Source organism: Lissotriton vulgaris, chromosome 12 (assembly GCF_964263255.1).
Source record: "Lissotriton vulgaris chromosome 12, aLisVul1.2, whole genome shotgun sequence".
NCBI lineage: Eukaryota > Metazoa > Chordata > Amphibia > Caudata > Salamandridae > Lissotriton > Lissotriton vulgaris.
The window spans coordinates 633,313,176-633,326,407 of NC_141700.1; the positions used below are offsets into that span (position 1 = coordinate 633,313,176).

Consider the following 13,232-nt stretch of genomic DNA (forward strand, 5'->3'; position numbering starts at 1 on the left):
GGGTACCCAGGGACCACTGCCTGCACTTAAAAAATTAAATGAAAAAGTTGAATTAAAATTTTTTTTTAGGTCTCGCCTATGCAGCGCACATGCGCTGCTTAGGAGGACCTTTAGCCGTTGTTCTGCTCTTTTTGGAAGCAAACACTCATGCTTGTGGTGGCATCCAGCTTGCTGGAGCGAGCAGGGGGCCCGCCACAAGCAGAGAGTGCAGTGCTTCAAAAAAGATCAGACTGTGTGTGCACACACGCACGCACCACTACCAGGTTTGTTAGGTCTGGCCTAGGCCAATCGCGGCACCCGCGCTTTACTTTGGTAAAGCTCGGGTGCGCGATTGCTGCAAAAGTAAAGAAATAGATTTTTTTTACATTTCTTTACTTTTGTAGCAATCGCGGGTGAATCGCGGCACCCCCGCTTTACTTTAACCATGTTAAAGGTAAAGCAGGGTTGCCGCGATTGCTACAAAAGTAAAGAAATAGTAAAAAACATCTATTTCTTTACTTTTGCAGCAATCCAAAGCTTATTTCTTTTATATCTGTTGTACAGACATTAGCCTAATATGCAAATATACATACATCAGAGGAACGGACGTACACACTCGAATACACAAAATGTTACCTTTATGTGTTGCAAAGGGGAATGCTTCATAAAAGCTTCCATTATAGTGATGCCCTACAAAATATATTGTTATTTTCTATAAAACAGAATTAGATGTTTTGCGGACCAAATAATCCATTATACGTCCTTACCTATACCTTATGCATTGTATTGTCAACAAGAGTTGTAATAGATGAACCAATTTGTGTATTACTATCTGGAAAAGTGATCTAGCACAAACCCTACATGGACACAAGAATGCATTCTTCCGTCACACTGCTAATCACTGACAAGTGAGAGTGGGAACGCACAACTCGGATCACTGAGCCCCTCTCCATGGACGACCTTGTCCTTAACTGTGTCAATTATTGACTTATTCTTTAATGTTATTCTGCAGATGCCAGAAGTTGTAAAGCCCGTTTTTCATACGCAGGTCTTCATCCCTGCAAATAGCGGTATTTCAACCAACGGGGACCCCCCAAAAAAGAACATTTTATTATTAATTTCTCATAAAAGTTATCTTAATTTTTATTGTTGTCCTATAGTGCAATCTCATAGTCCTAGGGACAATAAAGAGCCACCATGGTTCTGGCCTCTTGACTGACCGTGTATCTAATTTCCCATATGCAGTTATAGAACCATAATGGCTGAAATGTTCAATTCACGCCCTCGTTTTTCTGTGCCACTGTGTCTCTCTTTCGGAATCTGTCTCGCGCTATCGCTCTCTCGCTCCCACTCACTTTATCTATTCCCACCTTCTATATTTCTGACTACCATTTGCTCTAAAACAATGCATTTCCATTTCACAGTCCCTTTCTCTCCATCTTTTTCTCCCCCCCCACACACACACATTTTCCCCCTCTCGTTTCTTCTTCTTTTCCTCTCTCTCTCTCTCTTTTTTTCCGATGCCCTCCCTTAGACACGGTCTTCATTTCTGTCTCTCTCACTCTCTGTTTGAACCTCTCGCCATCCTCGCTCTGACTCGCACTCTGTCTCTTTGAAGGTCTCCACTGTCTCCCTTCTTCTCAGTTCTCTCTCTCTCACACGGACTCTCACTCTCCCCTCTTTTCTTCTCACTCTATGGTTTTTACTCTCTCTCTCTCTCTCTCTTTGTCATGGTCTCCGTACAAATGTACTCACATAAACACACGTAAACATTCATACACACACCTGTGTACATGCATGGATAGTCACCCCTATCTGAGAGTCCTGAGATCAATTTTATCCTCTAATATAGCCTATACATTTCCTGCTCTTTCTATATAATATTGACATCTTTAGTGTATGTAAATATGGACCTGTGCAGATAAAGGCAAGAAGCCTTCCTATAGGTTCAGTATACCACTTCCGCTGTCAACACACACATGCATATACACACACACACACACACACACGGATACACGCTTGCACTCACACAGCAATTGCGGGTGCCGCGATTGCTGCAAGAGTAAAGAAATAGATTTTTTTTTAAATTTCCTTACTTTTGTAGCAATCGCGGCACCCACGCTTTACCTTCAACATGGTTAAAGTAAAGCGCGGGTGTCGCAATTGTAGCAAAAGTAAACAAATAGAAACAAGCATTGGCATAGCCAATAGGTCTCGCCTTTAGCTAAACACTTATAAGATCACAAAGGCGAGACCTAGTGGCTATGCCAATGTTTGTTTTAAATGCATCCCGTTTACCTTTAAGGAAGGTGTTTTTAGATTTGAACTATCACCCAATTATATTTGTATATATGTTATAAATATATCATATATAGCTTAAGACCGATGAAGGCTTACAGCATTTTCCATGTTACACAGGACAATTTCTTTCGGCCATTACGCACTATGTTATCACTTTAAAATGGCGCTGCCTTTCATTTTGAGTTTCAGAGCTGGGCACTCTAGCATACTAACCTGAAGCATAATAGCCACATGACTAGGATGGCTTTAAAATAACAGAGGGAATTGGATGCTCAGCTTCATTGCGAGGTGCACAGGCTTGCGTTTTAATCACGCTTGCAGTGATTTTCGGGTAAGTGCGGTTCACTAGAGATTGAGTTAAAGATTGATATTGGAATAGTATATGGAAATGGCCTTTAACAAATAGAGGTTTATATCTAGTTTCTTTTGTTTAATTCTCATTTACAGCGAGGAAGCTGATCAGGGACTTCTCACTACGTTTGCAACACATTCCTTAATATCGTGATTTAAACAACAGCCTAAAATTGCCTCAGGATTGCATTTCTTTTATACGATAAATATGGTATCCTTTCTACTAATTTATGACTTTTAACCCAAACAACTTTATTGCTTGGTCCAATTCGGAACAATATGGGCCATTCACCAACGTTATTAATGTATATTATGAGCTCCATTCTAGGGAACTACTTGATTTATAAAAACAAGTTGCTTTTGCTCTCCATATCAGTAGTCTATTGGCATTGTTCATGACTACATGAATTCTTAATTAACGATCATATACTTAAATAAATGAAGATTAGGGGTCTTGATAGGATATCACTAAGAGATAATATTGACATTATTCTTTGCTTATAGACAACAGTATATTGTTACGGATACCATAATATGGATTGGACCATGGACTTTTAACTGGGATGTAAGACTGACCAATCAACTATTTTACAAGTATGTGAACCGCATAATTCTGGCATATTATAATAACCTTTTGTGCGATGCTATGGGCTTATGTTCAGTATTTGCCAGGTACATGGATTACTGAATTTAGCCATTACAGGTTTAGCTTAAGTTGTATTTTTCTATTGGCTATACTATGATCTATATATGTTGCAATCTCAATGGGTTTCATTTACAATAGTCCAGCATTTGATTTATTTTACTCTCATTGTTGCAGAGCTTTGGTCGAGTAATACTTGTCCGGGCGCGAATCATGGCGTAGTGTCGGTGGAATATTACAAATAAAAAAAATGTCCCAACCTGGACATCCAATGACCATAGCCCAACACTAGTTGCTTTTGTTAGGCACTACCTACAGCATAGTATATACCACACATTTGTTACACAAAAACCTTCAAACACATTAGTACGTCAGTACAACAGTTTTCTATACAATAAAAGACTGCAAGAACCAATAAAAAATTTAGGATTATAAACGATAGATGTGTCTTTTGTTAATATGTCCTTTTGATAGGTTACAATACGGAAGATTTTCCTGAACCTTCATATTGCTGAACCTTTCTGATATTTTTAAAGCTTGACAACTAGTCCTTAGTAGAAGGCTAGAGGTATGTAGTTTATATGTTTGCAGTAAAGCTTAAATCTGAGGTCTTTTTTCATCACAATTGTGTTTAATTTAGTTTTAGTTTAATGATTTAGTTTAATGAAAATATGAAAAATGAAAAATGACCTAGCCTATATGCAATGTGGGGGAGCTGTTTGTAGATTAAATACAATGTGATAATTATCATGAAATATAATAGGGGATTGATCAATGTATCAGTCATTTTAGATCCAGTGTAAAAAGAATGTTCCTTTTAATCTGTACGTCAGTATGACTTTGAGCCTGTAAAATAATTGGTCTGTTAATGTATAGAAAACTGTCCTGAAGAAGGTGACACATCAAAATTTCACCAAAACGCCCCGCCGACTTACTGTTTTCTTTTTTATGTATATGGGCTGTATATTGTTTTGAAACTGTGGAGGTTTATCCCTCTTTTTATTGTGATTAGAATAAAAATATCATGTTTTTTTTAATCAATTGTATTTTGTTTGGCTGCTTTAATGTGCTCTACTGACGTACTAATGTGTTTGAAGGTTTTTGTGTAACAAATGTATGGTATATACTATGTTATAGGTAGTGCCTAACAATAGCAATTAGTGTTGGGCTATGGTCATTGAATGTCCAGGTTGGGGCATTTTTTTATTTGTAATATATTACCCTGTCCCGGTTGGATTTAAGGGTATCTCCCTTTTCTTTGTGGTGGTAGTGTCGGTCGAAACATATTGGGAAGAACATCTAGATACGTAATTTAGAACTGGGGGGTTTATAATTATACTACCTTAGTACAACAACATGGTAGAATCACGCTTATATTCTTAGACACAACTTTTGGAGAAGGATTGATCTGCCAAGCCATGCCTTCCCTGGACCGGACTCCGTCAATCACCACCCCCTTTTGTACCGCTTTGTTCGCCATAATCTGCCTGGGTATGCTCAGATGTGAGTCCCTTGCTCAGTTTGCAACTGGATTCAAGCAAGCCTGGCTGAAGACGGCTGAAATGCCAGAAACCGGTCCTAGGAAGCTTGTTTCCGGTCCAAGGAAGGCATGGCTTGGCAGTTCGGGCTGGACTGTTCCCATGAGGCACAGGGTCAGACTGATTTGCATATGGCCATGTCTGAACTGGGGTGGCAGAGTGGGCTAAAGAACGGTGATGAATCAAACCCAGATCTGTTGACTGGGTAGGATTGTTTGATTGGTTCAGATGCTCCGTCTATCACCACCCCCTTTTGTACCGCCTAGTGAACAGCAGCACTCAGCTGCTGTTCACTTGACAGAGCAGGAACAAACAGTTATACTTTATTTACACATTAGATAAAGTAACCATAAGAAAGAAAATAATGTTTGTACCATACATACCCTGATATTGTAAGGGACTCTCATATGTGTTAATGAAAAAATAGGAGGCAAAGTGAATTGAACACATTGCCTAGGATCACACAATTTTGTCAAGTGGGGAAGCCAGGACTGATACCAGGTTTTCTGATTTTATATTTTACAATTCAGTCACCAGATGAGTATCTCTTTCCCCGTCATGTTTTGCATTTGAAGTTAATGCTTTGACTTTAATTCTTGGTACATGGGAATGGAGCGTAGATGGCAGACAGAAGTCACTGGAAGGCTCGGTTTGTTGTCCACACCAATGCATCTGCTTCGCGTCCCCCTACGCCCACCTTTCATCCCCGACCTCACATTGCTGGCATTGGTGCGGCCCTCAGGCATGCCACCGGCAGTACTTTGTGGCCCCTGGGGAAATGTTTGTGAGTACCCATGCTCTAGGGTATCCTTGGCTCTTGCAAGTCTAACTTTTATTAGGGTATACACGACCCAGGAAAATCTTACCTGTACTTGGTTTCTGTTTAATCCGCTGTCCAAGGTGAAGAAAACATTTTTTAAGAACAGTTGTGTCTCTCTCTCTGGTGCAGTAACTAAACCTAAAAGCCATTTTGTAACTGGTCTCCTGCAATTTCAGCAGGGGTGCAAATACAATGGGACAAGGCCGTAACCCTAATAATGTATACAGTAGCAGTCAGACACACCAAACGAGAGTCGAGACCAATGCTCACCCTGACGCACGAAGGATGGTGCATGTGTGATAAAGAAATGCAGGTCTTCAACTTACTTTCTTTTGGAAATCTCCAAAAAACACCTATTACGAAATGTAGGTTTTGTGGTGACCCTCTGCAAAAAAAAGTATGGTTGCGCAAAAATGTTGCCACCGTTTTTTGGAAAAACAAAACCCTGATATTATCATATTTGTAAACCTGCCATGATCTCAGACACACAGGTTTGTCGAAGAGACTGCTCAGAGAACATGGGCGGGGTTGGAGGTTTCCGTTGCGGGCTGAGCTGCAGCTCTCGAAAGTTTCAGACAGCATCTCGCGACCTTGTGTGAGCAGAGAGGAAGATGGCTCGGCTGGACGTCACAGAAAGCTTCGCCGGCGTCAACTTCCCCGGTGAACTCCACACGCTCGAGTCACTGGAGCGTGCCCGGAACTTCGACTTCCAGGTCAACGACATCGTCATCGTAACCTACCCCAAGTCAGGTAAGTGTCCGCGCGCACCGAGGTGAGACTGGGACGCTGCACGTGTGACAGAACGAAGACGCTTTGTACTGGGTTGCATTTCTATGAACACTTCACCTTTAGTCAGACATTCCTTTGTTTGTTTCCTGTAAAGCTCACATATGATCGCCGAGGGGTTTGGGGCGCTTTAGAGTAACATGGATTTTCAGAGTACAAGTAACAATTTAAGTCTTACATTTCTAGTGGTGGTAACAGTTGTAAAATTGTAGCCGTTTTACGGGTTACGCTGTAGATTGTAGTTAAGAGTATTTGGAGAAGAGCGGATGCAGTGAAAGTCTAGGGTACCACCCTGATTGGTGAGGTTACTTAGATGCAGCGGAAATAAGTGGTGTGCGGCCAACAACTGGGTAGAGGAGGAAAAGGGGTTACTAAACTGACAGTGCAACATCCAAAAAAACGTTGCAGCACAGCAGTCCTGGTCTCTTCCCCATTTCAGGGTGCCTTTCACCAGGAATGGTTCCAGGATTTTTGTGGCCCTGGGTAGATGGGGAATGTGCGAGGCACCTCTAATTTGCATAGGCTTGACCCATTCAAGGTTTGTCTGCATAAAAAAAAAATCTTAATAGATGCCCCTCCTCCTGAAGCTGCAGCCCCTCTCTCTCAGCTACCTACAGGGACATCTTACCAGCTCATGAAGGCCTGAAGGTCCGTCCAGGCAAATACACTACTCCAGACAAGATTTGATGGATTTACAGACCTATCCACCTCCTCTTAGCCGGATAGAGATCTGGCCAGACCCTGACGGCCCTTTTTCTTGTCGAGCATGCCGATTCCAGGCACACTATGGGGCACATTAGCAAGGGCAATATTGCCGCTTTAGCTGCACTTTTTGCCGCTAAAGTGCCAATATTTTTATCGCCCTATCAGCAAGCTATCGCTAACAGCAGTTAGCGACAGCTTTTAGGCGATAGTGACCGGTTTGTGGCCCGCTTTGCATGTCAGCGATATTTATCGCTAATGAAATGCAAAGTGGGCGTACCCAAAATGTCAGCGACTGAAAGCAGTTGCTAACACAGCTATCGCCTTTTAGCAACGCAGGCTTAGCGATAAATGTCGCCCTAAGCGCGATTTTCGCTAGAATCTAAAGCCTGCTAAAAGGATGACTTACCTGTGTATTCAATGGGAGGGGGATTGTCAGGGTAAGCCCCCAATGGCATTAATGTGTGAATATCGCTGGATTTCCAGCGATATTCACGCATTTTGCCGCTATCGCTGGATATTTTAGCACATTGGAGATAAACGTTGCTAATAGCATGTTTTCTCCGCTAACATATCCAGCGATAGGCAGCGGTACAAAAAACGCACTAAGCGCGTTTTGCGATAAATATCGCCATTCCTTGCTAATATGCCCCTTAATCTCTCCTGGTCGGCATACGGACACTCCCGTGGATAATTCATGGAAAGGATGGAAAAATCTGTTGCGCAATATTCGCTCCCTGCCTAAACACTCTATTGAGGTGTGGGACCTACTGTCCTCAGTTCAACCTGAACTGGGCTTTCTAACCGAAACCTGGCTCAAGCCCCATTCTGTGCCCTCTATAGCGTTGGGTATACCAGAGGGGTATAAAATGGTTAGATTGGATAGATCTATGAAGATGGGGGTGGAATCGCCATTGTGCATAAGAATAGAATTAAGGTCTCTATACTAGATCAATGTTATGATGCCGCTATGGAAATGCTGGTTTTCAGGATAGATATCTCTCCGCAAGCTAGTTTGAAGGGGGCGTTAGTCTACTGTCCCCCTGGACCTTTAGCCAATTTTTCTTTACAATTGGTCGAATTATTAGCCCCTCATATGAACGCATGCAATAACTTCCTACTTTTAGGAGATTTTAATATCCATAGCGAATGCCTCTCCAATCCAAATGCACAGACCTTCTTGGCAGACTTATCCCTTTTGGGCCTATCCAAGCTTAATGAAGGCCCGACATACAGCGGGTCATACTTTAGACATCATATTTTCCGATTCATCTAGGATCCAGTGTGATCCCCCCCCCAATAACTTACCTGGTCTGATCATTCAGTTATCAAATTTTTTATTCAGGACCCAACAGAACCTAAAAAACCTAAACAGTTACATTTCATATTCGCAGGCAGTGGCAGAAAGTCTCCTTGGAGAGTTTTCAGACCTCTTTTTTAAGGCCTCAAAATTCTGTATCGGACAATATAGAGGAAGCATTGGCTAAATATAACTTGGCTGTCTCAATGACCATTGATCACATTGCACCTCTAAAATCTCTCCTGAGTTATCCAAAACGCCCACAGGAAGTTTGGTTCTCAACTCAGTTGCGAGTCCTAAAACAACTTTGTAGGAAATATGAGAGAATCTGGCGTGCTTCCCATGATGAGAAGGCCAGAGATCGGTTTTATACTAATCTGTCCAGCTATCATAAGAACATAAAAATAGCACGGAAAACCCATATAGCATCGCAATTAGCCCAGTCCGGCAACTCTCCTAAAACTCTGCATCAAATTCTTCAGGCCCTCTTCAGCCCCAAGGCATGTGAACGCTTGGAGGCCCCTTCCCAATTACTTTGTAATGATAAGCTCTATTTTTTGTGAACAATAGAGAGCAATATCTATGAAAAAATCACCTCAGTAGGAAACCAGTTGCAGAACTCAATGGCTTTTAACCAATTGAATCCGAGAAATCCTCAACTGTTAGAGCATTTTCCCACACTTGTATTAGCAGAGGTCGAACTATTGATTCACAAGATAAAATCAGGATCCCCTTCTGATCTTATTCCAGCTAAAGGTATCCCTTCCCTGGCTAAACATCTGTCTCCTTCTATGCAATCCCTTATTAATCTCTCCCTAAAAGAAGGCCATGTTCTGTTGGAATGGAAAGTTGCACAGGTTAGACCAATCCGCAAGAACACTAAAGTTCAGTGAGCAGATCTTTCCAACCTTCGCCCTATCTTGCTCCTTCTGTTTCTGAGCAAATTAATGGAGAAAAATGTCAACACTCATCTCTCCAGCCATGTCAAATTTACTGGCTGTTTAGATCCCTCTCAGTCCGGCTTTAGGGCCAAATACAGCACCAAATCAGTACTACTAGTGGTCACAGACAACATCAGGATGACCCTAGATAAAGGCCACTCTATGATTTTGGTGCTGTTGGACATATCCGCGGCGTTCAACACAGTTTCACACAGAATTTTGCTCAGAAAACTAAAAGAGATCGGACTAAGAAAATCAGCCTTACAGTGAATGACAAGCTTGCTATTGCTCCCAGATTGTCAACAATTGTCCAAGTGAGTTCCTCAAGGCTCGTGTTTGAGCCCTACATTGTACGTGAAGCTGACATGCCGCCGCATATTTAGACGACTAGCTGACAAAGCCCAAGTGAAGCAGACAATTATCCTTGCACGTCTATGAAATTGACATAAAGTCAGGACGGTCGACTCACTCTAAAGACTAGCAGTACTACCAGATTGTATGACCAGCAATAGGACTGAGAAGCCAGTTAACCCCTGAAATTACCCAAGCTGTGAGACTAGAATCTTACTCTCTTGTCATAGATCTTTTATCGGTGCCTCTTGTTTAGAAGTTCCTTGATGTATTAGGATCAGTCATCCGTTGCAATTACCCCACGAAGCTTTCCAACGTAGGCGGTGTTTTGAATTTCGATTCAATCTCTAAGCTTCTATATCCAGCTATCAATGGTACAGAATATATACAGAATTCCTGAGGAAGGCCATGCCGAAACGCGTTGAAGGAATCCTTTCTGTATATAGCTATGAATAATGATACTGTATCAATTGAACACTGTATTTTGTAGATGTAAATAAGATGTGATATTTTGCACATAAGAATATAATATATAAAAAGCAGAAAAAAGGATACAAATATATTTAATAAAGTAAAATTCTATCAGAAATATAATTGTCATTTGAATTACATTAGTTTAAATCATGCGTCTTGAGGATGTCTGAAAATATGCACAAAACCCGGTGCTAACTGTGCTTTTCTTACAAAAACCGATTCCTTCCTTGCCAGGGTTTATCCTTTGAGGCAGGGGCCCCAAATTATTCCTAATACATGACCCTAGATAAGGGCCACTCTATGATTTTGGTGCTGTTGGACATATCCGCGACGTTCGACACAGTTTCACACAGAATTTTGCTCAGAAAACTAAAAGAGATCGGACTAAGAAAATCAGCCTTACAGTGAATGACAAGCTTTCTATCGACTCGCTCCCAGAATGTCAACAATTGTGCAAGTGAGTTCCTCAGGGCTCGTGTTTGAGCCCTACATTGTTTAACATCTGTATTGCTCCCTTGGCTAATCTTCTGAGAATGCATGGGTTTATCCCCATATCCTATGCCGACGACTCTCAGTTGCTCTTTCCACTCGACAAATTTACCTCTTCTGTGCTGCTGGCCTTCTCCAATGGTATGAAAGCTATATCCCACTGGATGAAGAGCAATTTCCTCCAGTGTAATTTGGGAAAAACAGAGATTATGCTCTTCGGAGAGGCCCCCTTCCTATGGACACCAGAATGGTGGCCGATCGATCTAGGCCCCCATCCTACTCCCAAGCTTACAGTTAAAAACCTGGGTATCCGTCTGGATCAAGCCCTCATCCTGAAGGAGCATGATGCCCAGACAGCAGGCTCCTGTTTTCATATAATAGGCCTGCTCCGTCGAGTCTTCCCTTTGCTCCCTGACTCTACCCAGAAAACTTTAGTCCAGGCACTTGTACTAAGCTGTCTAGACTGCTGTAACGGCCTGCTGATCCCTGCCAATGATGCCTCACTCAGCAGACTGCAGGTAGTCCAGACTACGGCGGCTCAGTTGGTCCTCGATGCTCCCTCCAGGACCCCTTCTCGCCCTCTTCTTATGAAGCTGCACTGGCTTCCTATCCGCCAAGGAGTCAGATTTAAAATCTGCTGCACTATTCATAAGTCATTGTTTAATCTGGGTCCCTTTTACCTCTCGGAGAAATTCACGTCATATGTACATTCTAGATCTCTCCGCTCGAGTGCCAAACATCTTCTAGTGGTGTCTCGAGTGAGAAAGGCTAGAGTAGGAGTAATAGCTCTTTCCCGTCTTGGCCCTCGATACTGGAATGAGATTCCTATGATTTTGAGACAATGCATGAATCTACATGGACCTACAATTTAGGAAGCTGCTCAAGACCACTTTTATGCGTTTGATTTTGCTGTAGCTGCAACACACCCTCACGGCCTGTTCTAAGCTCAGAGATACCCCTTTGGGGGTTGATTCAAGCTATATAAGAAATAAACGAATAAATAAAGGTGTGATGATTGCTTATCTCCAGAGAGGGTTGACTGCCAGAGAGCTAAACAGCAGGGTAATAGTCCTCCCTGTGTGCCTCTGCTTGGGTGAAGGGGGCCTCTTGAAACTGGGACTGCCCCCCACCCCCAGGGTTCGCCTTCCTACACCATAGCAAGGAGGCCAGGGAAGCGGGTCCCCTAGCGTGGCGCACTTGCAAGGTGACACCTTTCATGCAGTGCCCTGACTGTGTCGCATTGATTCGAGGCCCCACGTTGGAGGGCTGACTGCGAGGCCCTGGGCAGCGGCCCACACTGCCCACGTCCAGCTCCCGCCCTGCCTAGCACCATGCACACCATAGTGCAAAGTTGCATGTATGAAGCCTAGCATAGATTTTGTACTGGAAAGATACGTTTTAAGCACACATTACTACACTTATGCATACTTTGAAATATTTCCCACGTTGTGCGTATGCCATACAGTGCAGCACACTTGCAATGTGTGAAAAGTTAGGAGAATTAAAAACATTTATTTTCTGTCAGCATCTGCCAGAGCTTTAAATGGGATGAAAAAACTGGGGGATTCTCTCAAATGGGCGTGACCAATGTAATTAAGGGCGTTTCTTAAAAGCACCTAAGCTGAAAATCTGTGCTTAGCATAGTGTGCCACACAACTGGTATTTTGCTATTTCTGTCATTACATCCAAATGTATAATACAGCTGTAGCATTACACTTACAACAAGCCAGAACTATTGTAATGGTAATTGTAATTGTAAGCGGTACTTGTAAAGCGCTACTGTCACTCCGAAAGGGGCATCCTGGTGCTGAAAAAGTGTACAATACAATAGTAGGAGCTAAATGGCAGCCATTACGAGGGCATCTGGAAGATTAAAAATCCAGGTCTTTAAGTGTTTCCTGAAGACGTTCTCTTGCTCCAGGAGTCTAAGATCTTTGGGCATTGCATTCCAGGCCTTAGAGGCCAGGACCATCAAAGTCTTCCCCCCCTTGGTTTTATAGTGGAATCTAGGGATGTTAATCAGGTTTCCCCCAGATGACCTCAACTTTCTGGGGGGATTATAGGGGGTGCATCTCCTGGAGAGGTATTTTGGACCTGTATTGTTTCGAGCTCGAAAGGCCGTCACCAGGATTTTAAACAAAATCCTCTTATGCAACGGAAGCCAATGCAGGTTCTTAAGGGCAGCCGATGCAGATGATTTCCTCGGGAGTTTCAGTACCAGTCTGGCAGCGGCGTGTTGCACACTCTGGAGTTTCTTTAAAGTGACCTTTTTGGCCCCGACAATCAGACTGTTACAGTAGTCGAGACGGGAGAGAAATTAGGGCAACCGCCACCGCCTTTCTAGAATCAGTAGGGAGGAAGTCAACATTTTTTTAAAGGATTTAATAATGCTAAAACAGCTTCCAGCCACCATCCTCACGTGCTGGTCAAAAGAAAGTGCCGAGTCAAATAAGACTCTCAAGTTTCTGGTAGATTCTACTGTATGCGGCGGAGCGGCTGAATCGTCTGGCCACCACTTGCTGGGGCAGAAGTAGGCATTTTTCCCCACGGGCAAGGT

At 42.8% G+C, this 13,232-nt stretch overlaps 1 protein-coding gene across 2 annotated transcripts in view; it reads left to right on the forward strand.

Annotated features, from left to right (window-relative positions):
- Positions 1 to 13,232, forward strand: part of LOC147677901 (sulfotransferase 2B1-like) — a 428,603-nt gene that overhangs the window by 233,170 nt on the left and 182,201 nt on the right. The window contains exon 1 of one of the 2 annotated variants that reach the window (XM_086946528.1): positions 6,114 to 6,382. The exons of the other annotated variant lie outside the window; for it this stretch is intronic. Coding sequence (XP_086802654.1) covers positions 6,244 to 6,382 — 139 coding nt within the window. The 5' untranslated portion in view covers positions 6,114 to 6,243. Of the gene's footprint in view, positions 1 to 6,113; positions 6,383 to 13,232 lie in introns of those variants that run through there. 2 annotated transcript variants of the gene reach the window in all.